The sequence below is a fragment of the Mobula birostris genome, chromosome 4, assembly GCF_030028105.1.
Source record: "Mobula birostris isolate sMobBir1 chromosome 4, sMobBir1.hap1, whole genome shotgun sequence".
NCBI lineage: Eukaryota > Metazoa > Chordata > Chondrichthyes > Myliobatiformes > Myliobatidae > Mobula > Mobula birostris.
Genome location: NC_092373.1, coordinates 121,850,882 through 121,878,606, shown reverse-complemented (window position 1 = coordinate 121,878,606; position 27,725 = coordinate 121,850,882). Strand labels below are relative to the sequence as shown.

Here is a 27,725-nt window from a genome sequence, read left to right as displayed (position 1 = left end):
CCACATCCCGACCCAGGGACCACCCCTCCACACCTGTGCTCGAAGGCTTCCCCCGGACAAGCTCCGACTGGTGAAGGAGGAGTTCAAGAAGATGGAGGAATTGGGGATCATATGACAGTCCGACAGCCCATGGGCCTCCCCCCTGCACATGGTGCCCAAGGCAACGGGGGGCTGGAGACCATGCGGCGACTACTGCAGACTGAACGAAGCTACAATGCCAGACTGCTACCCTGTGCCGCACATTCAAGACTTTGCAGCAAACCTACACAGCGCAAGGATCTTTTCCAAGGTAGACCTTGTCCGGGGATACCATCAAATCCCAGTACATCCGGACGACATCCCCAAAACAGCACTCATCACCCTGTTTGGCCTTTTCGAATTCCACCGAATGCCATTCGGCTTAAAGGATGCCGCACAGACGTTCCAGCGGCTAATGGACGCGGTGGAACGCGACCTGGACTTTGCATTCGTCTATTTGGACGACATCCTCATAGCCAGCAGTAGTCGGCAGGAGCATCTGTCCCACCTCCGTCAACTCTACTCGCGACTGAGCAAATTCGGCCTTACAATCAACCCGGCCAAATGCCAGTTCGGACTCGACACCATCGACTTCCTGGGCCACAGGATTACTAAAGACGGGGCAACCCCTCTGCCCGCCAAGGTAGACGCGGTCCGCCATTTCCCCCGACCCAACACAATCAAAGGCCTGCAGGAATTCGTGGGTATGATGAATTTCTACCACCATTTCCTCCCCTCAGCAGCCCGAATCGTGCACTCCCTGTTCACCCTGATGTCGGGTAAGGGCAAGGACATTACCTGGGATGAAGAGGCCGCAGCCGCTTTCATTAAAACCAAAGAAGCCTTGGCAAACGCCGCGATGCTAGTGCACCCCAGAACGGATGTTCCTACTGCCCTCATGGTGGACGCATCCAACACAGCAGTCAGTTGAGTGCTGGAGCAACTCATCGAGGGTCGCTGGCAACCCCTGGCGTTCTTCAGCAAACACCTTTCTGCTACAGGACACCTAATACATGATGTTCCAAAGTGTTTATCAATGGTGCACAGAAACACAGATCACTGAGAAAAGAATTTACAACTCTAAACAGAAAGGCTTTAACAGAAAATAGATAATCCAAAAAATCTCACAAATGATTTTATTATAGAAGTTGAATATTTACAAGTTTATTTACATTCCAATGAAACAATATTTAACCAATTACTTTAATTGTGTGCTCTCTGCATACAATACTACAATAATCATTACACAGGAGTACTGACTAAAATGTCTTACTACCCTCATCTTCTAACAATAAGAATTTTTGAACTGGATTAAATACTTCACATTTTAAATTAAAATACTTTTGCTAAACAAAATTATTGCTGGCAATATATTAATGTAGAAATCTGCTTATCAAATGTACAGATAATTTAGTAATCTGGTATGTATTTGAAATGCAGCACTTTGGGAAAAGGCACAATGGAACTGTTTTCAAGTCAGTTTTTATTCTCATTTTCCACAAACAAGAGAAAATCTGCAGATGCTGGAAATCCAAGCAATACACACAAAATACTGCAGGAACTCAGCAGGTCAGGCAGCATCTGTGGAAAGCAGTTACGGGCCAAGACCCTTCAGCAGGATGGGTTTCCACCTGAAACATCAACTGTACTCTTTTCCATAGATGCTGCCCGACCTGCAGAGTTCCTCCAGCATTTTGTGTGCGTTGCTTTATTGTGTTTTTTCATTGGTTCGTCTGGATGTAGTGTTGAAGTAGTTTTATGGTAGCACTTGATCTGTAAGATTTTTCAAGTAATAAACAAGCAGTCCACTGCACTAATTGTTGATAAATATACAAAGCAATTTCAGCCAACACAGATAAACTTAATTTCAATTTGCAATTATTTCATTTAAAAATATCACTCAATGTACTATTAAGGTTGGTAAACTAAAATTAAAAGTTTAACATTTTTGTGGTACTGATTGACAGTGATCAGATGATTTTGGCAAAGAGACAACTGAAGCAGCAAGATTAAAGAATAAATACAGGCATAATTTTGTCTGTTTAACCGCCACTGTTCCTGAGATAACCAATGATCCCAATGTATTTAGTAGAAGAAAGAAAAGCAATGTTTAGTGAAACCAGAATGAAACATATAATATTAATCAGAAAAATGTAACTCTTCAACTTTACATTTGAACAATTAATATGATAATTGAGTCCTGATCTAACAATTCTATTAATATACAATATCTCACAACATAATACTGTAGCTACACTGTTGAATCAGTTGATTGTTCACATTCCATTATAAGCTGGTCCACCACCTCCTTCTGGTACCACCCAGTTGATATTCTGGCTGGGATCCTTAATATCACAAGTCTTGCAGTGAACGCAATTCTGAGCATTAATCTGCAATCTCATTCCATTACCACTTTCCAAAGGAACATACTCATAAACACCTGTGAGTCGGGAAAGAAATAATTTATGTCATAGAATTTACACCGGGATGAACATATGGAATGTAAGCAGTAGAACCTGGCGGCGTGGTAGCACAGTTGTTAGCACAACATTTTGCAGTACAGGCGATCTGTCGCTGTCTGTGAAGAGATTGTACATTCTCCCTGTGACCTTACGTTTCCCCTGGGGGCTCTGGTTTCCTCCCATAGTCTGAAGATGTATTGTGATTAGGCTAGGATTAAATTGGGGGATTGCTGGGCGTTGCAGCTCAAAGGGCCAGATGGGCCTTTTCCACGTTGTATCTCAATAAATAAATAAAATGCACAGAAATCTCCAAGATTGACTAAATTAATCAGTATATTAATCAAAAAATTAAAAAAAAGGAATTCCCACATGCATTCTCTCCTATTTCTAAGGATGGTATTCACAATTATCTAGCAGTTTACAAGAACAGTGATGAATAGCACAGAGAAATTATTTTGAGTAGTGGTCACTAGTTAGACATAAAGCTGCTGAAGGATAAACTCATGGGCCATCTTCTCAGATAGTGGAATAAGTTCCTCTGATTGGGAACCTACATTCAACCACTATCCAAGTAGATGCCCAATTCAATAGAGCCTCTATAGAGCCAGTGTACCAGCAATCTCTTCACTCCTGTGTATTCAGTCCCCAGGAAATACTGGGCTTTTGTGTTTCGGTGAAGGGGAGGGAGGCATAGACGTGTTAGAGAACATGTCAGCAGGAATTCTGGAATGTTTGAACAGAGGAAATGGAAATTAGAGTCAGAGACACAGCAAGGAAACAGGCCATCCGGTCCAACTTGCCCATGCCAACCAGTAGCACTCCTGTCTTAATCATATCTTTCAGTTCTTAGCTTATAACTGTCTAGGCCTAGGCAATTCAGAATCAGATTTATTATCAGTCTTATATGACATGAAATTTGTTATTTTTACTGTAGCAGTACAGTGCAATGAAATTACTATAAATCACAAAATAAAAAAGTGCAAAGAAAGGAATAACGAGATAGTGTTCATTGGTTAATGGATCATTCAGAAATCATATGATGAAGGGGAATGAACCTCATTTAGACAGTTCTTAGATGGTGATATCAACTTTATTTTCACCACTTTCTCAGATGGTATATTCCAGCTACTTACTATCTCTGGGTGAGAAAGGCCTCTGCAGATCCCCAGTCTTAGCTATATTCAAACATTTAATGAATTCATTAGAAAGTGGTTTCACTTACTTCAATTCAAAGATTATAGTCATGTCAATGTTTCGGTCAAGACTCTTCATGGGGGGGGGGGGTTGATTATCCTTTTCTCTCTACAGATGGTGCCTGACCCACTGAGTTCCTCCAGCAACTTGTTCTGAACTGATCAACAAACAATCTACGCAGATTAAACCTCTGGAAAGGAGTAAGAATCCACAGCTGTTTAATGCATTGGAACAATTAACTGCCTCTTACTGAAGGGTTGATATTGTGAAGTTAGAAATATCATGACATTTGTGGAATTTGAATTCAGTTTTTAAAAGCTGAAGACACAAAACTTGTGTAAGTGAAAGTAACCATGAACTGCTTCTTTAATGTTTATTTGGGCAGGAAATATGTAAGTCAATATGTATGGTAATCCATGCGTGGAGCCAAAAGAGCTGGGGGAGATGTTAAATGAATTTTTTGCATTTATGCTCAGAAGACAAATACAGAGTCTATAGAAGTGAGGCAAAATTGCAGAGGAGGGGGTATTTGCTGTCTTGAAGCAAATTAGGGTGAATAAATCTCAAGGGCCTGACAAGGTGCTCCCTTGGACCCTGTGGGAGGCAAGTGCAGAAATTGCCGAGGCCCTAACAGAAATATTTAAATCACCCTTAGCAACAGGAAAGGTACTGGAGGATTGGAGGATAGCCAATGTTGTTCTGCAGTTTAAGAACAGCTCTAAAAACAAACCAGAAATTATAAGCCGGTGAGCCTGACACCAGTAGTGGGAAAATTATTGGAAGGTATTCTAAGGGACCAGACATAGGAGTATTTGGATAGGCATGCATTGATGAGGGATAGTTACCATGGCTTTGTGTGTGGTAGGTCGTGTTTAACCAATCTTATAGAGTTTTTCAAGGAAGTTACCAGGAAAGTTGATGAAGACAAGGCAGTGGATGTTGTTTACATGGTCTTTAATAAGGCATTTGACAAGATCCTGCATGGGAGGTTGTTCAAGAAGGTTCAGTCACTTGACATTGAAGATGAGGTAGTAAATTGGATTAGACATTGGTTTTGTGGGAGAAGCCAGAGAATGGTAGTAGATGAAAAAGGCATAATCACGGACGTGTGCACACACAGACTGGCACGCCAAAAAAAAGGGAAAAGAGTACAATTGACATTTCGGACCGAGACCCTTCAGCAGGACTAGAGAAAAGAAGTTGAGGGGTAGAATTAGAAACTGGGAGAAGGGGAGGGAGAAACACAAGGTGATGGGTGTAACCAGGAGGGGGAGGGGTGAAGTAAAGAGCTGGGAAGTTGATTGGTGAAAGAGATACAGGGCTGGAGAGGGGTGAGTCTGATAGGAGAGGACAGAAGACCATAGAGGAAAGAAAAGGGGGGAGGAGCACCAGAGGGAGGCAATGGGCAGACAGGGCGAAAAGGTGAGCGAGGGAAAAAGGGATAGGGAATGGTGGAGGAGAGGGGGACCATTACCAGAAGTTCAAGAAATCAATGTTCATACTATCAGGTTGGTGGCTACCCAGACGGAATACAAGGTGTCCTTCTCTCACCCCCCCACCCCAACTCTCCCCCTTTATCCCTCATTTTTTTTCCCTCTCGTCCTGCTAAAGAGTCTCACCCCAAAGCATTGACTGTACTCTCTCCCTTAGATGTTGACTGGCCCGTTGAATTCCTCCAGCATTTTGTATGTGTGGCTTGGATTTCCAGCACCTGAAGATTTTCTCTTGTTTGTGATTGTCATTAGGGATAGTCAGCATAGCTCCATGATGGGCAGATCATGCCTCATGAGCCTAATTGACTTTTTTGAGGAAGTTACAAACCAAACTAATGAAGGTAGAGTGCTGGATGTGGTGTATATGGATTTTAGTACGGTGTTCCACAGGGTTCTCCATAGAAAGCTCATCCAGAAAGTCAGGAGGCGTAGAATTCATGGACAGATTTGGAATTGACTAACTCACAGAAGGCAGAAGGTGGCAGGAGATGAAACATATTCCACCTGTGGTGTTGCACAGGGTCCTGTTCTGGGACCCCTGCTCTTCGGTGATTTTTATAAATCACTTGGATGAGGAAGTTTAAGAGTGAGTTAGTAAGATTGCAGATGTCATGAAAGTTGGTGGTGCTGTGGATAGTGTAGAAGGTTGTTGCAAGTTACAATAGGACACAGACAGGATGCAAAGCTGGGCTGAGGAGTGGCAGATGGAGTTCAATCTGAAAAAGTGTGAAGCAATACACTTTAGAAGGTTGATCATGAAGGCAGAATACATGGTTAACAGCAGAATACTTAGTAATGTGGAGGAACAGAGGGATCTTGGAGTCCAAGTACATAGATTCCTCAAAGTTTCCACACAAGCTGATAGGCTGGTTAAGAAGGCATATGGTGTACATTATTTGGGGGATTGAGTTCAAATGCTGCGAGGCATGTTGTAGCTCTATAAAACATAGTGTTGTGTTCAGTTTTGGTTGCTTCATTAGGGGAATGATATGGAATCATTAGAGAGGGTGGAGAGGAGATTTACCAGGATGCTGCCTTGATTAGGTAACAGGTCTATGAAGAAAGGTTGAGTGAGCAAGGGCTTTTCTCTTTGGAGCGAAAAGTACGAGAGGTGACTTGATATTAGTGTAGAAGACTATGAGGGAGTGGATAGCCAGCACCTTTTTCATAGGGTGGCAATGGCTAATACCAGAAAACATCATTTTAAGGTATGTGGGGAAAAGGTTAGGGGAGATATCAGAGGTAGTTATGTCTTTTTTAAAAAAACACAGGGAGTGGTGGGTGCCTGGAATGCACTGCAGATGGTGGTTGAAGCTGATACATTCGGGACACCAAGAGACTCTTAGATAGGTATTTTGAAAGAAAATTGGAGGGTTATGTGCTGCATAGGAGGGAAGGGTTAGATTGATCAAGGAGTAGATCAAAAGGATGGCACAACATTATGTGCTGAAGGGTCCCAACTGTACTATTCTCTGTCCCAAAGGTATAACTGAAGGTTTAGAAGGTGCAGAAGGTGTAGAAGCTTCACAGCTCTACAGCCCACATCCTGATCTCAGGCACTGTCTCTTGGAGTTTGCACATTTTTTCTCCGTGACTGCACAGGCTTTCTCCATGGTTTCCCATTTCCAACCAAATCTTAAGCATGTCCTGATTGGTTATTTGACAACTAAAATTTACCTGTTAGTATACTATTTCCTGTTAATGGCAAACAGAATTAAAAGTGAGTTAATGCATAGTGAAAGAAACTCTGCTAGAGAGGGCACAGAATAAAGAGAAGGAATGAGCTTAATGGAATTGCCCCATTTGAGCTAGGTAATACATCTGGCATTACAAATACTCATGGAATAAATTAAGCTCAGTAACAGTAGTTGTATTTTGTTTTGCAAAAGTGTATGCAAAAAAGAGAAATATAGTAAACATAACAGACTTTAATCTTCACGCAGACTAGGAAAACCATATTTGCAATAATAATGTGGAGGATGTGATCATCAAGCACATTCAAGTTAAATATTCCAGCCTCTCCAGAAACCAATATTGTGCAATGAGACAGGATGAATTAATATGAGTATTGTGGAAAGAATTTAGGCAAATGACAGAGAAGCGGTTAGAGTAGCAGGGGATTTCAACTTTCCCCTAATTAATTTGAATCACCTCAGTATGAAAACTTCAGAAAAGGTGGATTTTTTAAAAAGTGTAATCAGGAGAACTTTTTGAGCAGTATATAGATCGTCCCACTAGAGAAGGGGCAGTAACATACCTAATCATAGGCAAATTGTTGGAGTGTCAGTGGAAATAACGACCTTAATTTAAGGTGTTTATGGACAAGGATAAGGACAATTTCAATACCTTATGACAGAATCTAGCAAAAATAGGCATTACTTTACATCCTACAGGTGAAAGTAATTTAAAAGTGAAATAGTGACAGCTTATGGCCAACAAGTTCACCTTAGGGGTCAAAGGCAAGAACAGCAAACCCAAGGAACTCTGGATGTCAAGGGATATTATGAATTGGATAAAGAAAAGAAATGTATGGCAGGCAGCAAGAATGAAAACAGGGAAACCCTATAAATCAGAAATAAAATGTGGGGGACACAAAGTACCATTGACAAACAAGATTAAATAAAATGCTTTGCAAGATTCCAAGTATGTTAAGGATAAGAGGGCAACCCAGAAAAAGTCGAGCCTCGTTTGAGATCTAAGGAGAAATCTCTGCATAAAGCCAAATTACAGAAATATATTACCATAAGGAAAAGGGATTCTGGATGACAGGAAAATTGCAAATGTCACTCCACTTGTTAAGAGAGGGAGGAAAAAGACAGGAAATTATAGGCCAGTTAGCCTGACTTCAGTGGTTGGGAAGATGTTGGAGTCCAGAATTAAGGATGAGGTTTCCGGGTGCTTGGAGGCACAGGATAAAATAGGCCAAAGCCAGCATGGTTTCCTTAAGGGGAAATCTTGCCTGACAAACCTGTTGGGATTCTTTGAAGAAATAACAAGCAAGATAGATAAATGCGAGTCAGTAGATGTTGCTTACTTAGATTTTCAAAAGTCTTTTGACAAGGTGCTGCATGTGAGGAGCTAAATACAATAAGAGCCCATAGTATTATTGTAAAGATACCAGTATAAATAGAAGATTGATTGATTGGCAGGAGGCAAAGAGTGGGAATAAAAGGGAGCTTTTCTTCTTAGCTGCCAGAAGCTAGTAGTGTTTCGCAGGGGCTAGTGTTAAGATTGCTTCTTTTCACATTATATGTCAATGATTTGGATGGCAAAATTGACGGCCACGTGGCTGAGTTTGTTGATGATACAAGGATAGGTGTTGAGGAATCGGGAATGGGCAAAGAAATGGCAGGCGCATTACAGTGTAGGTAAGTATATGGTCATACACTTTGGTAGAAGGAATAAAGTTGTAGACTATTTTCTAAACGGGGAAGCGAATACATATATCAAAGGTGCAAAGATTCTTCGGCGTCCACGGGAGGGATTCTGTGGTGAGGAAGAAATGCAATGTTCACATTCATTTCAAGAGGACTAGAATACAAAAGCAAGGATGTAATGCTGCAACTATACAAAGCACTGATAATGCTTCACTTAGAAGTATTGAGAGCAGTTTTAGGCCACCTTTCTAAGAAAGGATGTGCTTGCATTGGAAAGGGTACAGGGGAGGTTCACAAGAATGAACCTGGGAATGAAACGGTTAACACATGCGAAGAGTTTGATGACTCTGGGCCTGTACTCGCTGGAGTTTAGAAGAATGGGAGAGGGGAAGGGACATCATTAAAACATATTGAATACTGAAAGGCTAGAAAGAGTGAATGTGGAGAGGATGTTTCCTATAATGGGAGAGTCTAAGACAAGAGGACACAGTCTCTTGATTAGTAAAGGTGTCAAAGGTTACGGGGAGAAGACAGGAGAATGGGATTGAAAAGGAACAATCAGCCATGATGGAATGGCGGAGCAGACCAGATGGGCCAAATGGTCAAATCCTGCTCCCATGTCTTAAACATAATTGGAGAACTGAACGAGGAGGATGGTGAAATTCTAGCACGGGCTTTCAAAGGAAATTCTTGGAGCAGAGTTTGTCATAAGAAATATCTTGTTTTGTCGACGAGATAGGCACGACACCTCATGGTAATAAGTCCAGTTCAAGCACTGGTACCGATTAGATAAGGTTATTTTCCGAGCAGGGATTTGCAAAGCTGCCTGCAACATCTCTGCATAACAGTTACTCTTACTAGCTCTTCCTTCAGTTAGTCCTGACGAAGGGTCTCGGCCCGAAACGGCGACTGTACCTAATTTATTTATCTCTCTTTCCCTCTCACAATAACTCCTTGCCTGTTCTCCATCTTCCTCTGGTGCCCCCCTCCCCCTTTCTTTCTTCCAAGGCCTTCCTTCAGTTAGTCCCGATGAAGGGTCTCGACCTGAAAAATCGACTGTACTTCTTCCTATAGATGCTGCCTGTCCTGCTGCGTTCCACCAGCATTTTGTGTGTGTTGCATCCAATCCTTTAGTTCACTTACAGCTAAGAACAGAGCCGAAGATCTCAAGGACAGAGAAGCGGTTAATGACCATTGGTAAGAACATTTTGATAACCTCCTTATCCATAAATCTGTCCTCAGTGCAAACAGATTGGCCAGATCTCACAGCAAACTATTGCTCTTACTTTGTCCCACCCTGATCCACAAGAAATCAAAAAGGCTATATTTCAACTAAATAAATAGGCCCCTGAAGCAAATGATATGCTCTTCACTCTGTAGTGAAGAGCTTTAGACACCTATTGATAATCTCATACTTCATGTCTGGGAAGAGGAGAATATATCAGGAGGCCTGTGACTGCCTGAAAAGATGTTCATAGAATGGGCTGATTTACAAAGTGAAGATTTTCTATGATGTATGGTAGTGTTTGCCTTTATTAGCTCAGGCATCAAATATAAGTGTTGGGACATCATCTTACAATTGTCCAAATTGTTGGTTAGGCCACACTTGGAGCACTGTGTGCAGTTCTAATCACCACGCCCATAGGAAGGATGGGATTATTCCAGAGTATGCAGGAAAGATTCACAGAAATGTTACCCTGGACTAAAGGACTTGAGAAGAGAATAGATAGACTGACTGTTTTCCCTCAAAGGTGGTTGAGGGTTGACTTTGAAGAAGTTTATGAGATGAGCATAAACAGGGTAGATGGTAAGTATTTTTCCCAGGATTGGGAAATCTACAACTGGAGAACAGAAGGTTTAAGTTGAGAGAGGAAAGGTTTAAAGGGGATCTGAGGGATAAATTTTTCCACATAGAGGGTGGCGGGTATATAGGGTGAACCACCAGAGGAGTTAGTAGAGGCAGGTACAATTACAATGTTTTAAAAAAAACATTTGGACAGGCACATGGATAGGAAAACTCTGGAGGAATATGGACCAAGCACAGGCAAGTGGGAGCAGCATTGATAGGCACCTTGGTCAGCATGGAGAGTTGGGGTGAAGGATCTGTTTCTGTGCCATGCAACTCTATGAATCTATAATAAATATCACTGAATATCGCAGAATCAAATATTGCTGTGATTGTACGTTCTAGTATCAATTGTTTGGCGACTATAAAGTATAACATGCACGATTAGTTGAATGCTAATGATGTATTAGGAATTGCCATGAGGTTTTTAAACAAATAAAAGTGATTTGAAAAAGACGTTTAAGCGATGAGATCACCAAAATCAATTGGGTTGCACTGAGTTTAATTTCTACTTCTCCATTCCCTCCTCAATCCCCGAAAAGGTGGTAAAGGGGTATATTTAATATGAAGAGAAACAAATTAAAAAAAAAACTGCTACCCCAAAGGACATCAGCTGTACAAAATAATTATTGCAAATCACTGAGATTATGCTGCAAGGATTTCATACTATCACCCTGTGTGAAAAGAAGACAATGGGAAAACAGGTTAGTAGATAATACCTGCAGGACAGAATCTTTGTTCTGGTCCATCGAACTCAGCCAAGTTCCTGTTTACTGGTATACTATCATCCAATAGGGTTAAATGTGCTGGTTGATCATCTTCATGATTGGTTCCACTAAGGGCCACAGAGGACAGAAGGTCAAAGCTGATTTTTCCATCTGGCTTGGGGTATTCAATAACAGTGCAGTCCTTGGCTGGCTTTAACTGAGAAAAATCTGCACCTGCAATTTGATAGATATGTATTTAGTTAAATCTTTGCATTAGCCATTTGTTCCATTGAAAGTTACAACTTTGTAACAATGAAGCACAGGTTGAGAACCCCATATCCGACATTACAAAATCTGAAAACCTCCGGAATCCAAAAGGTTCCCAGGTGATGTGCAGGTCTCTATGTATCACAGACAGTTCTGAGAAGCGACTTCACATATGTAATGAACAGAAGTTAATGAAAAATAGAAAAAAACTGCATAAAATAAAGATCTTGATTGGGTATTAAAAGAGTGAATTCTTCATTATTGGAGTTAACATACAGTATGCCACTCATGAAACAAGCAAAGATTTATCATGAAGAACTAAAATTGAAGGTAATTGTGAATATCCAGCAGGCTGGCTACAGAGATTTGAAAGAAAAGGCATGGCATTAAATTTTTAATGATGTGTGTCGATAGGTGTCTGCTGATCACAAAAAAGCAAGGAAATCCGTTGCTGAGATCTTCACGATGAAAATCTAACATGCTGAATGGCTGTATCAGTACATATGTGAGATGACCAAGTGTAAGATGAAGACTATTTACCAGAAGTATGTAAATTCAGAGTCAGCAATGATGGCGATGACAAACAGCTAGCAACTGTCCACCTGGGTGGCGGAGGTAGTGATAGCTTACTTTTCTGATGGTTTAATGTGCACAATATCGCTTCATGCACAAAATTATCTAAAATATTATATAAGACTGCCTTACATATGTAACGTAAATGGATTTTGCATTTTGACTAGAGTATCTCACCATATAGATCAGGAGTTCCCAACCTGGGGTCCATGGACCGCTTGGTTAATGGCTTGGGTCCAGGGCATTAAAAATAAGGATGGGAACCCCTGTTATAGATACAAGTATTCTAAAATCCGAAAACATCCAAAATCTGAAACACTTCCAGTCCCAAGCATTTCGGATGAGGGATGCGTAGCCTGTTGCTCATTGCTGAGAGAATATTCCTGCAGTAAATTCCTGGCTCAGAATGGGTTTGAATGAGTATACAAGTTTATAACTACCTGGTGGCTAAATAATAGTCTAGATTTTCTGATAAGTATCAGGATAAATGTTGAATTTTATATAATTTTGCTGAGATACAGTGTGGAAATGGTCCTTTGAGCTGCGTCACCTAGCAATAACCCAATGTAACCCTGGGCTAATCACAGGACAATTTACAACGACCAATTAACTTACTAACCAGTACATCTTTGGACCGTGGGAGGAAACCCAAGCACTCAGAGAAAACCCATAGGGAGGACATACAGATTCCTCAGATGGCATTGGAATTGAATTCCAAACTCGAACACCGAGCTGGTAGGCGTTGCACAAAACACTGCGCTAATTTTACAGAGACTGATATTATACACATGCTATTATGGTTGAAAACGTCTTTTTTAAAAATAGCACTAATTTTTAAATCCTGAAGAAATTACAATACAGAGTTCACTGTCCAATAACTATTAATTAGTAACTTTTACTGTCAAACAGTGATTGATTAACCATCACACCAACCTTAAAACACTGTGGTTTGAATGGTCAGAATTTTAACAAAAGAAACTGAATGAGATAAGTCAAATTATGCAATGGAGATATACAGAGTCCACATGGAATACCATATTGTGTTGATAGTCATAAGAAAGTGGAATGCCAAAGAACAATTCTCCATAATCAAAATGCTAAGATGAGAGACTGAGTTTTTACGAGCTTTGCGGAAATGAGGATGGCCATAGGCTTATAAAAAATTACAAAGTTAATAAAACAACTTTGCATTCACACAGTACCAATACCAAATCTTTAAATTATTATTGTAATGTCAGAAATATGGTGTCAATTTGAACACAATAATGCAGTAATTGTCTAGATGACCTGCCTTAGTACTGTTTATAGTAATTTTGAAGGATAAATATTGGGTAAAAATGGCAAGAAAATAAAACATACTATCTGGATGCATCACGATTTGGTAGGGCAACTGCTCTGCTCGTGACCTCTGTGGATACAGCTCAGCACATCATGGAAACCAGTCTCCTCTCCACCGACTCTGTCTATACATCTGTTTGACTCAATGAGCTGACAGCATAACCAAAGATATCACCCACCCTGATCATTCTCTCATCTCTCCCCCCCCATCAGGCAGAAGATAAAAAAAAGCCTGAAAGCACATGCCACCAAGCTCAAGGACAGTTTTTACCTTTGACTATTGAATGGTTCTCCAGTTGATAAGGTAGACTCTTGACCTCAAAATCTACCTCGTTATGATCTTGGAACTTATTGTCTACCTGCATTGCACACTCTCTGTAGCTATTGCACTTTATTCTGCATACTCTATATTGTCTTACCTTATACTACTTCAATGCATTTGGTATGAAGTGATCTGTATGAATAGTATGCAAGATGAGATTTTCACTGTACCTTGGTAAATGTGGCAACAATAAACTCATTCCAATTCCAGTGATAAATCCCCTGCTTTCTATTATAACTGTGGATTCTTTTATGTTTATTTTAGGCAGTTCATAAGGTCTTGTTTAACACTTCTTCCAAAAGCATCGGTATCAGTGCAGGTTTCTTTCGGTATATTACAGGAGTGTCAGTCTTGACCTTTGTACTCAAGTCTCTGAGGCAAAGCTCTCTAAGCAAAACTGTAAACTAGGCTCCTGCTGTAGGCTCCTGCTGATAGTAAAGTAGATAGATTTATGACAATTTTTAGGAAATGAGATATTGAATTTAAATGCTGAAGTAGTCAAAATGTAGGATCAAAATATTTGCATAATAAATTAAACCAAATTGCCATTTCTGTTCTCAAAAAGTTCACAGATCAAATGATGGGAAAGAAAAATGTAAAAATTTCTTTTATTCACATCAGTCACAATAAATCCATAAGCAACAAAAAAAAAACTTGCAGGTTCATGAATTTGCTTTTAGAATAGCCAGGCATGATCATCAAGGAGTGCTATGCTCTGAAGCATAACTGTTTATCAGGATGCGTGGAGGCTACTGACAAAGCTGAGCAAAATCGGTAATATAAAGATCTTATTAAGAGAGTGGCCAAACATACATCTTTTGTTTTTCAAACATGCATTTTTGAGCAGCCAATGAGCAAAAAGAAATTCCAGAAATTGCAAATTAAGATAAAAGCAGATCATGTTTGGAACACTCAATAGGACAATGGGCATCACTGGAGGTAAAATAAGAGTTAATGTTTCAGGTCAATGTTCTTTCATCAGAACTGGGAAAATTTAGAAATGAAGCAAGGTTTAAGTTGCAAAAATTGGTGGGGGAAATAGAAATAACAAAGAGATTAAAAGGTGGAGGCCAGGGGAGATGGAATGATACAAATAATGCCATTTCAGGCTGAGAAAAGGTAGCAAATGCTTGGTAATCACAGTTAGTCTGTAAGAGGTATAAATAGAGGGAGAAGATCAAGCACAGAGAGAGAACAACAAAATAATGCTGGAATTTGACAAAAGTGCAGTTGCTGAAATCTTCAGAAAACAGTGAGAATATCAAACAGGTCAGTCAGTTTCTGTGGAGTTAGAAAAAACATTATCGTTACTGGTTGATCACCCTTCATCAGAATTGGGCAGTTTTATTGCAAATTCAAAAAGTTGGACCTCAGGCAATATGGTAGCAAGCACGGTAGCCTCTTCAGGTATTCACGTGTATGGTTGAATGACAATTAAACTTGAACTTGATTTAGAATTGTTGAATTCCACTGTATGTTGAGTCTTGAGCGTTGTGTCAAATCAAGTTGGAAGATAGTCATAAAGAGTTACAACATGGAAACAGGCCCTTTGGTTCAAGAAGCTCCCAAAGACTGTCAACCATTAAATCCTCTATTTTTTTCATTCTCTTCACATTGTCATCAATTTCCCCAGATTCTACCATTCACTTACAATCTAGAGGCATTTTACAGTGGCCAATTAACCTACAACTTGCATGTATCCAAGAGGAAAGTAAAGCATCTGGAAGAAACCTCTTTTGTTATAGGGAAGATAAGCAAACTTTATGCAGTTAGCATCCAGTTAGTATTGAACTTGGGACTCCAGTACTAACAAGTGTGACGTTGTTTGCCCCATTTACATTGTATTCCTGATCTCACCACTCTCTTCCTACCTAGAACCAGGACTAACCTCCTCTTGTCCTTATTTTTAACTATACTAGTCTCCACATCCTCCATAATTTCTGTTGCCTTCATTAAAAAGCCAACATCAGACACATTTCTTCAGCCTTTTTCACATTCTGAAATGGTTTTTCCCACAAATCGTTTACCTTCACCAACATCCACTCCCTTTCTCCTTCTCATGCAACCACAGGAGATGGCACACAAGCCCTTTTATTTCTTTCCTTTGCAATATCCTGAAATCCAAACTGACTCCTAAGAAAAGTAGAAATTCATTTTTAAAATGTGGTATCCTCTACACTGTAGAAATCGACTGCAGGTAAGGTGATTGCTTCTCTGAACACCTTTACTGACTGGAAAGGTGACCTGAGCTTCATATGGCTTGTCACGTCCAGGCTGGAGTCAATGCCGCACCCCCAACATTCGCTCAACAGAAGACATACTGTATTGTGGTCGATTGCAGATTTTTGTAACTTTCACGGCTTGGGTCTGGACTTTTTTTTTGCGTATCTTACTGATATCTTTATGTACTTACTATCTTGTATGTGCTGTGTGGGCTTTGTGACTGTTGGTATTGTGTTTTACACCTCGACCCCGGAGTAATGCTGTCTTGTTTGGCTGTACTCATGTATGGTCGAATGAAAATTAAATTTGAATTGAGTATGCCCGCACATGCTGTCCTTGGCCTTTTCCAGCCTGTGTTATCCTTGGCGTTTTATGCCATTCCAACAAAGGCCAACTTAAGCTCAAGAACAAAATCTCATCTTCTGACTGGGTACAGGACAACTCTCAGGACAGCTTTGAATTCAACAATTTCAAATCACTAGCCTGTGCAAGAAATGGCCATTTCTGATGAAGAGTTATGAGCTTACAATGTTAATGCAATTGCTCTTGCTCTACAAAGGTATCCTGTCCTTCTGGGCATTTTCAGCATTCTATATTAATTTCACATTTCCAGCAACTCCTGTGGTCTGTATCTCACAACTCCAGCACTGTTTTCTCTTCTTTGCATTCTATTTACATTTTGTCCAGGTAGGTGAGCAGGTTAGCAGAGATATACACACTTTTACTACTCTCTCTCTTTCTCTGGCAGCATAGGACAATTTGCATCATTTAATCTCTCGATCTCCATCCTATCACACACTTTCCTTTAATCTCTCCACCTTTCCACTTTTCTGTTTATTAAAAGCTTCTTGGTTTTCTAAATTTTCTAGTTCTGAAAATAGGTCATGTGTCTAAAGATTAAGTCTATTTTTCTCTCTGAAAATATTGTTTGACCAGCTGAATCTTCCAGCATTTTAATTGAACAATCATGGCTTGTTTTCTTTTTGTTACAGCAATTGTAAATTAAAATACATAAGGTTATGGTTTATGAATATCAAAATAAAATGCAGATGCTGCAAGTCTGAAAATGTTAAAAACAGCACATTGAGCAGTATCTGTGGAAGAGAAACAGTTAATGATTATTCTAATTATTTATTTTCCAGTATGTATTAAATGGTACCTTTTAGAAAATTAATGGTTTCTTCAGGAGAAAGTCTGTGAGTTTGTGCAGAGTTAAAAATCATACTGCCCTTTTGTTTTCTCCATCTCCAAATATTCCTAAAGTTTATTTCACAAGTTCAGTGTTAAACCAAATAGTCAAACCTTTGTGTTTCAGTGTCCAAGGCTCCAATCCTCGAAAGATCCAATAAAATATCCCAGTATAAATCATTCCTCCATAAACACCCAAAAGTCCATGGCAAGAGGGTCGGATATTTCTCACAGAATAAAGTTCCTTCCAAACCCAGGAGTTTTTTAGGTCCACTTCATATTCAGGTACATGAAGGCCTAAGTTAATGTAAAACAGTATTTTAGTTTTGTAAAAGAAATTTTAAAAACAATGACTTAAATTGATCAATATCAAAACCTGCAAAAATCTATTTTTATTAAAAAATTGGTGTCAAAATGTAAAAATCAATAATATACATCTTCTTCTCCAAGAGGCTTTTTAAAAAAAATCATGAAATATGAATCAAAGGTTACTAATTCCATACCTTGAGTGACAGGTTTGTGATCATCTTCACATAATTTCTTAAATATAGTATCTGCAGCAATTATGCCACTCTTCATAGCAGTATGTGTTCCTTTTATTTTTGGGACATTCATCAATCCTGGACTGCAGCCAATTAGCACTCCTCCAGGGAAGGAGACTCTAGGTACAGACTACAAGACAATATTGCTTCAACTATTAAAAATAATACATTAACATGATTTACGTGATAGTATTCCACTCTTCCGGTAATTCTTTCTACAACCAACATTTTGTGATCTCAGAGCTTCATAAAAGCAATATCAAACTATATACATCCCAAATACTTATCTTTAAATATTCTGATTTGGCTTTCTCCATTATTTCCATGGCCTGCGAGTGATAGAGTGAAGTGAGAAGAGGAAAACAGTGGAAAGAGCTTACAATGAACTTAGTTATGATTTTATTTTCTTCTGTGTTGGTATAATTTTATTTAATTGCAGGGTAAAGGATTAACTAATGCCATCACTGTATCTATCATTAGGAACAACTAGCTGACAGGATTAACAAAGGTTAATCACTTCAGAGAAAGTATTTGCATGGGTTAATATTAAACATAATACAAACATTAAATAGGCATTTTACCCTACCTGAAAACCACCCTCATTTAAAGCACGAGCTCCATAGGCGATCCTTTTACCTCCCTCTAGGGTTGGTGATACTGATGGATGATGTTTCCACCTTTGGAATTCTTTAAATGGATTCAGGTATGGATTTTGATAATCTAAACCTACCTAAGAGTAAAACAAATGACAAACATAAACACTCATCTCATAATCTTAGGGAAATAAAAGACCTCCAGAAAAAATGTGTCAGCAGTTCTACAAATGACAATAAATATCAATACCAACATGATAGTTTAATCTTGAGGTGATTCCCACGAACAAACTAAGATGCAGAGAGAGCGTAAAAGGTAAAAATTGAATTAAACGAGATATGTAGATTCAGAAGTGAATGATTGCATGCAATGTTTCTGAAAAGAATATTCAGATGTAAAAAAAAATCAAACAGCCAGAGAGCTCAGCAGATCAGGCAAGATCTGGGAGGGAAAGGAATAGTTTACATTTTGTGTTGTGACTGCATCAGGCTTGAGAGTATGGAGGGATGACAACCAGTATAAAGAGAAAAGAGGGAGGGATGAGACAGTGGTTCAGAGGCAATATATGGAACCAGGTGATTTGGGGGAAGGGGTGGAAGTAAGAGACAGGCTGGTGTTTGATAGGTGAAGCAAGTAAATTAGGAAAAAAAATGACGGGTAGATGCAGCAAGATGGGGGCAAAGGGAAGAGAGGGAATGTGGAGACAGGCTGGAGGGTGATGTGGAGCCAGACAGGAGATTGCATAGGGAAGACAGGTGGGGGGGGAGAGGTGTGTAGGTGATTGGCAGGAAATGGAAAAGGTGACCAACAAGTGAGAGAATCTTGGTGGAACAGTCGGAGTGGGAAAGGAACAAGGGGGTAGTGGGTTACCTGAAGTATATTCAAGAGTTATTCTCACTTACTGGAGGCAATGCTGGGGGATGGGGTGGGGTTGAAAGAAACTAGCTGATGGCAAAGGAAGTGAGCTGGACATCATATCTGCTCTACAATAATGGGGTTTGATATATCTCTGTGGACCAGCCAGAATCTGTTGATGGATAGTTAAGTGAACTGCATTCTCTGGCACCAACTTCAAAAAGATCGGTGGGATGGGGGAGGCTGTCCCAGCCAATAGTCATCTCTTAGTAAATAGATGGACATCATTGACATTGTTGTTTGTGAGATTCTGACTAGGCAGAGATCAGCTGTATCAGTTCCTTGCATTACAATAGAGAAGCTTATACAAAAGTGATTAGAACTTTGACAGTGGATGATACAAGAAAGGATGGGCAAAGCCTAGCCAAAAGTATGGATGAGGCAATGGTGCTCCAGTGACCAAAGGTTCGATCCTGATCTCTGCTGTTGTCTCCATGAAGTTTTCACATTCTACCGATGTCCATGGATGTTTCCCCAGGTGTTTTAGTTTTCTCCCACATCCTGGGTATGGTGACTGTTAATCAGCTATTACGTAGGTAGCTGGTGGAAGAATTGGACGGGGACATTACTGGGCACGCAAGGGAATAGTTCACAGCAATATAAGTGGGGTGGTGGTGGGAGGGTTTGAAGGAATTGCTCCAAAGGCTGATAGGGGCTGAATAGTTTCTTTCATATTTTCCATGGCAGTGAAGCGGTAAAGTTTGAAGAGCGTGTTTTGAAAGATAGAAAGGTGATCTAGCTTAAAATTAAAACCTCCAGGTGGTTCACAACACAAAGTATTGAAAACTGTGAACATCAAAGAAGCCGTATATTGAGGTGGTCAATGATCTCTGGTCGTGGAACACGGGGCAACAAGTGCTCAGGAAGGGATGAGAAACAAAGGTGAAAGTTCTATACTTGAGGCATTATCAGTCCATAAGCTCATGAATAATGGATAAACAGTACAAATGAGGATAAAAGGGGAGCATTGTTTTGGATCGGCTCACACTTAGGGAATTGAACTAGAACAGCATGGTACTATTCTGTATATAAGAAGAGTAAAACTTTAAATGATGACTTCAGCAGCAAATAAACAAAGGCAGGAGCTGAGACAGGCTATATTACAGACAGAGGTTTTGGTAATAGATAATGTGGGGATGGAAGCTCAAGCAAAGAAGATCAAGAGCTCTATAAATGATATAGCAACACACACAAAATGCTGGAGGACAGCAGGCCAGGCAGCATCTATGGAAAAAGAGTTAACAGTCGACGTTTTGAGCCAAGACCCTTCATCAAGACTGGAAACAAAGGGGAGAATCGCCATACTTGGTTAACCTATGCTTATACTGTACTGTGACAAACTTACTTAGGGAAAAAAAAGAAATGTATTTAAAATAAATTAAGACTATTTCCATTCTAAATTTTATTTAGCCTGCTCAGCAAATACATTAACAAAGGTTAATAAAAGTCCACCAGTAATTAATGCACTTACCACAAAGCCCAAAGCCACCAGTGGTTCTCCTTCATTTAAATGATAGAGGAATGACCCACCATATGTATGCCTGTCCAGGGGCCATCCCACACTGTGTTCCACTCTGCCAGGTCTCCATTTTTTTTCATCAATAACCCAGAGCTGCCAATGAAATACAAAAAATACAATGTAAATATTTAATATTATAATAACTTCTGCTGGATTGCAAGGTTTTATGCTCAAAACAAAAGCAAATCAGAATGAAGAGGAAGAGTAATGTAATGTTAAAATTGAAATCTGTCAATCTGCGCCTTGTAAGGCATGAAAATGCCTGACATAGGCCTCTCATGGTCTGAGTTGACGTTCCCCCCACCTCCAAAATTGAAATGAACAGACAGATGCTAACATTTAGAATTAATATTGCTCAATTATTTAAAATTTTATTCAGAAGTTTGCTGATATTGTCAAAATAAATAAATATTTGTGATCAAGACTGGGAAAATTTTAAAGAAGATGTGGATAGGCAAATATGGTGGACAAACTAATAAGCACAGGGAAAATAAATACTTTAAGTGGAATTCAGGTGTGGTATATGTTGTTGTGTGCAGAAATATTGGCTGTAAAAAAGTTAAACACGTTACTAAAACAAAAGACACTTGGATTAATAGTCATAGCCTTAAAATACAAAAGCAAGGTGATGTTTAAATGTGGTTAACTTTAGTTAAAGTACAGTAGGGTCTATCACATCCAGTTCTGAAAGCCTCATTAAAGGAAGCATATGACAGAAGTAGAAATGATTTTGGTGTATATCTACAAGGAGTGGCAATTTATACAAGAGATACTCAGATAATATGGGCAACTTTTCAATAAAATATGGTGGTTATCCATCTTCTTCAACTGCTGTATTCTTCCAGTGAAAGTATTCCTCCAATTTCACTGAACAAGGACTTCCAGGATTCAAAACCAGTGGCAATGAAGAAACAACAATAATTTTTTAAACAACTGAAAGGAGCTGGAGGAACTCAGCAGGTTAAACTGCATCTATGGAGTCTTGAGGAGGAGTCTCGACCCAAAATGCTGACTGTCCGTTTCTCGCCAAAGATTCTGTCATAACTAAAAAACAGATCTAGGAGGGCCAAGGACCAAGATAGAATTGTTAAGGACATGGCCCACATTCCATTTCCGTAATTTAATACAGGTTTCCCCCGCCATCCGAAGGTAGAGCGTTCCTATGAAACGGTTCGTAAGCCGAAAAGTCATAAAGCGAAGAAGCAATTACCATTAATTTATATGGGAAAATTTTGTGAGCGTTCACAGACCCAAAAATAACCTACCAAATCATGCCAAATAACACATAAAACCTAAAATAACAGTAACATATGTAACGTTCCGTTATATTGGCTCGTATATGTCTAGGGGAAATCCCACCCAGCACCCGCCTCAACACCCCTCACAGGTCGGTCACTGCCCGAATCAAGCCCAAACATCAATCATCAGCCAGCACACTCAGTAAATTTTAACAAGTACACTTTATAGATATTACTAATTCTATGACATTAATATAAATTCGATACAGAAAGGGAAGTAATGGAAAAAAAAGGCGCCAACGCTTATCAAAGTCCAAGTTCTTCGCGCGCAACCGTTGGAGCTCAATCGATTCCGGACGACCACCCGAATCCTGTTGACTCACGGCTCGGGACCACCCGGAGTGATCGACCGGAGCCTCTCCGCACGTCCACCGTCCTCCTTGTCTCTCCTCCGACTCCCCGCCAAAAACCCCGTCCACCGTCCTCCCCGTCTCTCCTCTGACTCCCCATCAAAAACCCCCACATGTCCACTGTCCTCCTCGTCTCTCCTCCAACTCCTCATCTCTCCGACTCCCTGCCAAAAACCCCTGCACATCCGCCGTCCTCCTCGTCTCTCCTCCGACTCCCCCCCCCAAAAAACCCCGTCCACCGTCCTCCTCGTCTCTCCTCCGACTCCCCCCCAAAACTCCATCCACAGTCATATGATACAGCATTGTATTCGAAAACAAAACAATACATGACCACCCACTGGTTAATAGCACCCTGCTATCTGTATTAACCCAAGCAACTGTCTAGTTAGAGACTTTCTCAGCATTCCCCAGTATAACCTAACAAAAGAAGCTATTTTAAATTTATCAAAAAAGAAAGACCCCGTACACTCTCTCCCCACCAATAAAAGTCATGCCCTCATGACGTTAACAGAGTTCACCAGTGCTCCTTGTAAAACACAAAACCCAACCCAGGTGCATAAAGCAGTGACATAACTTTCCAGGGCAGTAGAGATCACACCCCGTTCTCCCGGCGCTGTATAAGTTAGTCTGTCTGGGGGATGCCTACTCCTCTGAGGCCTCTGGACTTCCTCTGCTGACTCTCCCTGTTTAGACACCCCAGGTGACCCCCCGGGCCTATCTGTCGGACCCTCCCTCTCACCAGGACCCCTCAGCCCCTGTGAGCCCTCTGTCTCAGGTTCTGGCTCCACCCTCTCCTCTCCCAATTCCGGCTGTAATACAGGCGGCTCTGCAACACCCTCCCTTGGTTCCCCAAACTCAGTGAGGGAAGGGCCAGGAGCCTCTTCTCCCGGCACTGGGGAATCAGCGAACGGAAACAGGTATCACACGTCCAAATCATCGTCTTCCGATGACTTATCCCTTCTCTAGGTGGAGACCGGCACCGTCTCCTTCACAGCGGGCTCTTCTCTCGCCCCGCGCCCTTGCAGAGTCCTTGTACTAGCCGTAAACTCCCATTCGGGCTCTGGGTCTACCTTCACCTCTCGACCCAGAGGGAACAGGTGGTTCCGATGGAGTACCTTGACAGGCCCCTTCCCATCCTTGGGTCTCACCCGGTAAACAGGGAGATTCAGCATCTGACTCTCCACCTCACAGGGGTTGGCTGCCCAATGATCTGCCAACTTGTGCTTAGCAGGTAGCCCTAAATTCCGGATAAGGACTCGGTCTCCCGGCGATAGCTGGACGAACTTTACTTTCTGATCATACCTCTTCTTATTCCGCTGGTTCTGCTTGGTGGCTGCCGCCTCAGCCAACTCGTACGCCCTTTTCAACTCTCTCCTCATATCGGACACGTACTTCAGACACGGCTTCGAAGGTATTTCACCCGCTTCAGTCCCAAAATACAGATCAATGGGCAACCTCGCTTCCCGTCGGAACATCAGATAGTAGGGCGAGTACCCCGTAGCATCATTGTGCGTGCAATTGTAACAGTGAACTAAATGGGCGATGTGCTGACTCCACTTACTCTTCTGTCCGATCTCCAAAGTGCCGAGCATGTCCAGCAGGGTCCAGTTAAACCTCTCGGGCTGAGGATCACCCTGCGCGTGATAGGGGGTGGTTCTGGATTTCTCAACCCCAAGCCTACCCAGTAATTCATGGATAAGCCTGCTCTCAAAGTTCCGTCCCTGATCACTATGGATCCGCCGGGGAAGGCCACAATGAACAAAGTACTTCTCCCATAACACCTTCGCCACTGTAGTCGCTTTCTGATCCTTAGTAGGAAAAGCCTGCGCATATCTAGTGTGGTGATCCGTGAGGACCAAGACATTCACGGTGTTGCTGGTGTCTGGCTCAATAGACAGGAAATCCATACACACCAGGCCCATGGGTCCCGCAGTCTGCAAGTGGGACAAAGGAGCCGCCTGTGCAGGCAAGGTCTTCCTCCTGGTGCAATGACTACAGGTCTTACAGTATTCTTCCACCTCCCCCCTCATCCGGGGCAAGTAAAACCGGTCCTTGACTAACCCATAGGTCTTCTCTACCCCTAAGAGCCCGGAATCATCATGTAGTGCTTGGAGCACAGTCTTCTGATACTTCTCAGGCATGACCAGCTGCCAGCGCCAGGAGTGGTCCGGAGGCGATGTGACCCGGTACAAGACGTGGTTCTTCAGCTTCATCCGAGGCCACTCCTTCAGTAGTAGGGGAACGGAGGCATGCTTCGCCTTCTCCACCTGCCCCATATCACCCTGGCTAACCACGTACCAGAAAGTGCCAATGCTTGGGTCATTGCGCTGAGCCGCCTCCACTTCCTGGGGACTCAACTCCGGCAGCTGCCTGTTCCTCAGAGCAGTCAAATTACAGTAAACAGTGGGCAGCGCGTCACCGTCAGCCCCCAGTTGATCTACTGCCCGATCCGTTCCCGTCTGTGCTCCTCCTTCCCCGTTGCTCCCAACTTGACACATGGCCTTTACTCCCGGGGCAGGGACACTCTTCCACTCCTCAGCCGTGCCCCTCTAATCAGCTGCCCGAATGATGGAGGGGGGGCTCCTCTTATATGACTGTCGGATACTCCAAGCCACCTTGTCATCCTCCCGGGAACCTCTGCATATCTGGCTCATCCTCAACTTCGCCACTTCGTCTGCCCTCACTACCCCTCGGTGCCGCAGCCCCGTAAGCTTCCCTTCCAGCCGGAAAATGTATTCTGAGAGCTTTTCCCCTCTTCTCAGCCCCATCTCTTGAAACTCCGCTAAATGTTGCCAGGGATCTCCTGACAGTCCAAACACTCCCTCCAAAGCGTCCAAACACTCCGACAGGGAAGCCGAAGGGCGTTCCGCTCTCAAATCGCGGACCACACGGGCTGCCCCGCCCTTTAAGCTTTCCACCAATCGCTGTCTCTTTTCCTCATCCGAAACTGGCCACACCTCTAACAACTGGGATGTATCCTCAACCCAGGTCCCATATTCATCCTCCCCTTCCGGGATGGGCCTGGCTCCCGAGAAAATTCTCAGCTTTGGGCGGGGCCCCTCAACTCTTCTCGCCAGGGAGGTAATGGCAGCCGCTAACTCGGAGGTCTCAGCCCTAACTGGGGGACGGGGCCTGGCCAAGCCTTCCCATTCCACACCTCCACCCCCGGCTACTGGCACCTCCCCTGGGGCCTCATCTAGCTCCTCCTCCGGCACCTCCTCACTTTTGTCCTCCGGGAGGGTGTGGAGACACCACGGCCCTGCCTCCCCCTGGACGTGGACTGTCGCTGGTAGTTCCAACGTCATGACGTCGGCACTCGTCCGCACCAACATCCAGCTGGACTCCAGTTCTTTCCCACACCTTCTAGCTATAAGTTCTACCTCCCCGATACCTTTAATCAAACTCAACCCTCGCACCAGTACATCTGCCGGAATGCAAAAATCGACCCCACTTAGCACGCACGCATGATTCACTGGTACCTCCTCCAATTCACACCAACTTACAATCTTATCTCGATCCATCTTCGTACCACTTAACGCGACGACTATTACAGCTTTACCAAAAATCCAAATCCAGGACGGTGGCCCCCACTTGTAACGTTCTGTTATATTGGCTCGTATATGTCTAGGGGACATCCCGCCCAGCACCTGCCTCAACACTCCCCACAGGGTCGGTCGCCGCCCGAATGAAGCCCAAACATCAATCATCAGCCAGCACACCCAGTAAATTTTAACAAATACACTTTATAGATATTACTAACTCTATGACATTAATATAAATTCGATACAGAAAGGGAAGTAATGGAAAAAAAAAGGTGCCAACATTTATCAAAGTCCAAGTTCTTTGTGCGCAACCGTTGGAGCTCAATTGAACCTGGACAATCACCCGAATCCTGTTGACTCATGGCTCGGGACCACCCGGAGTGATCGACCGGAGCCTCTCCGCCCGTCCACTGTCCTCCCCATCTCTCCTCCGACTCCCCCCCAAAAACCCCCGTCCACCGTCCTCCTCGTCTCTCCTCCGACTCCCCCCAAAAACCCCGTCCACCGTCCTCCGTCTCTCCTCCGACTCCCCATCTCTCCTCCAACTCCCCGCCAAAAACCTTCCACCGTCCTTCCCGTCTCTCCTCCGACTCCCTGCCAAAAACCCCATCTGCCGTCCTCCCCGTCTCTCCTCCGACTCCCCACCAAAAACCCCGTCCACCGTCCTCCCTGTCTCTCCTCTGAGTCCCCGCCAAAAACCCCGTCCACCATCCTCCCCATCTCTCCTCCGACTCCCCCCCAAAAACCCCCGTCCACCGTCCTCCTCGTCTCTCCTCCGACTCCCCCCAAAAACCCCGTCCACCGTCCTCCCTGTCTCTCCTCCGACTCCCCATCTCTCCTCCAACTCCCCGCCAAAAACCCCGTCCACCATCCTTCCCGTCTCTCCTCCGACTCCCCGCCAAAAACCCCATCTGCCGTCCTCCCCGTCTCTGCTCCGACTCCCCACCAAAAACCCCGTCCACCGTCCTCCCTGTCTCTCCTCTGAGTCCCCGCCAAAAACCCCGTCCACCGTCCTCCCCATCTCTCCTCCGACTCCCCCCCAAAAACCCCCGTCCACCGTCCTCCTCGTCTCTCCTCTGACTCCCCCCAAAAACCCCGTCCACCGTCCTCCCTGTCTCTCCTCCGACTCCCCATCTCTCCTCCAACTCCCTGCCAAAAACCCCGTCCACCGTCCTTCCCGTCTCTCCTCTGACTCCCCGCCAAAAACCCCATCTGCCGTCCTCCCCGTCTCTGCTCCGACTCCCCACCAAAAACCCCGTCCACCGTCCTCCCTGTCTCTCCTCTGAGTCCCCGCCAAAAACCCCGTCCACCGTCCTCCCCGTCTCTCCTCCGACTACCCCCGAAAAACCCCATTCACCGTCCTCCCCCGACTCCCCCCAAAAACCCCCGTCCGCCGTCCTCCCCTTCTCTCCTCCGACTCCCCCCCAAAAACCCCCGTCCGCCGTCCTCCCCGTCTCTCCTCCGACTCCCTGCCAAAAACCCCGTCCACGGTCATATGATACAGCATGGTATCTGAAAACAAAGCGATACATGACCACCCATTGGTTAATAGCACCCTGCTATCTGTATTAACCCAAGCAACTGTCTAGTTAGAGACTTCCTCAGCATTCCCCAGTATAACATAAGAAGCCATTTTAAATTTAACAAAAAAGAAAGACCCCATACACATATAGTAAAAGCAGGAATGATATGATAAATACACAGCCTATATAAAGTAGAAATACTTTTCTACAATCATTACTGAAGTGTTCTCCGGAGCGAAAATCTCATGCAAGAGCCGTCGGCAAAAAATCTCACACAAGCGCTGTTGGCAAGAACACTCTCTCCAGTAACCTTTAAGCTATGAAGCTGCCAAATCATACCAAATAACACGTAAAAATACACAGCCGATATAAAGTAGAAATAATGTATGTACAGTGTAGTATCACTTACAGGAATCGGGAAGACAGCGAGCACA

At 42.8% G+C, this 27,725-nt stretch overlaps 1 protein-coding gene across 2 annotated transcripts in view; it reads right to left on the bottom strand.

Annotated features, from left to right (window-relative positions):
- Window positions 1–1,939: 1,939 nt before the first annotated feature.
- etfdh (electron transfer flavoprotein dehydrogenase) overlaps window positions 1,940–27,725 on the bottom strand; it is a 64,896-nt gene continuing 39,110 nt past the window's right edge. Inside the window, exons 8-14 of one of the 2 annotated variants that reach the window (XR_011885749.1) lie at window positions 20,531–20,671; window positions 18,137–18,280; window positions 17,512–17,680; window positions 17,123–17,305; window positions 11,110–11,331; window positions 3,703–3,864; window positions 2,381–2,458 (exon numbers count right to left, since the gene is read on the bottom strand). Coding sequence is in view for 1 of the 2 variants with exons in the window: in XM_072255996.1 (XP_072112097.1) it covers window positions 2,295–2,458; window positions 11,110–11,331; window positions 17,123–17,305; window positions 17,512–17,680; window positions 18,137–18,280; window positions 20,531–20,671 (1,023 nt within the window). In the remaining variant the exon portion in view is untranslated. Of the gene's footprint in view, window positions 2,459–3,702; window positions 3,865–11,109; window positions 11,332–17,122; window positions 17,306–17,511; window positions 17,681–18,136; window positions 18,281–20,530; window positions 20,672–27,725 lie in introns of both variants that reach the window. The other variant, XM_072255996.1, reaches the window with a different exon arrangement.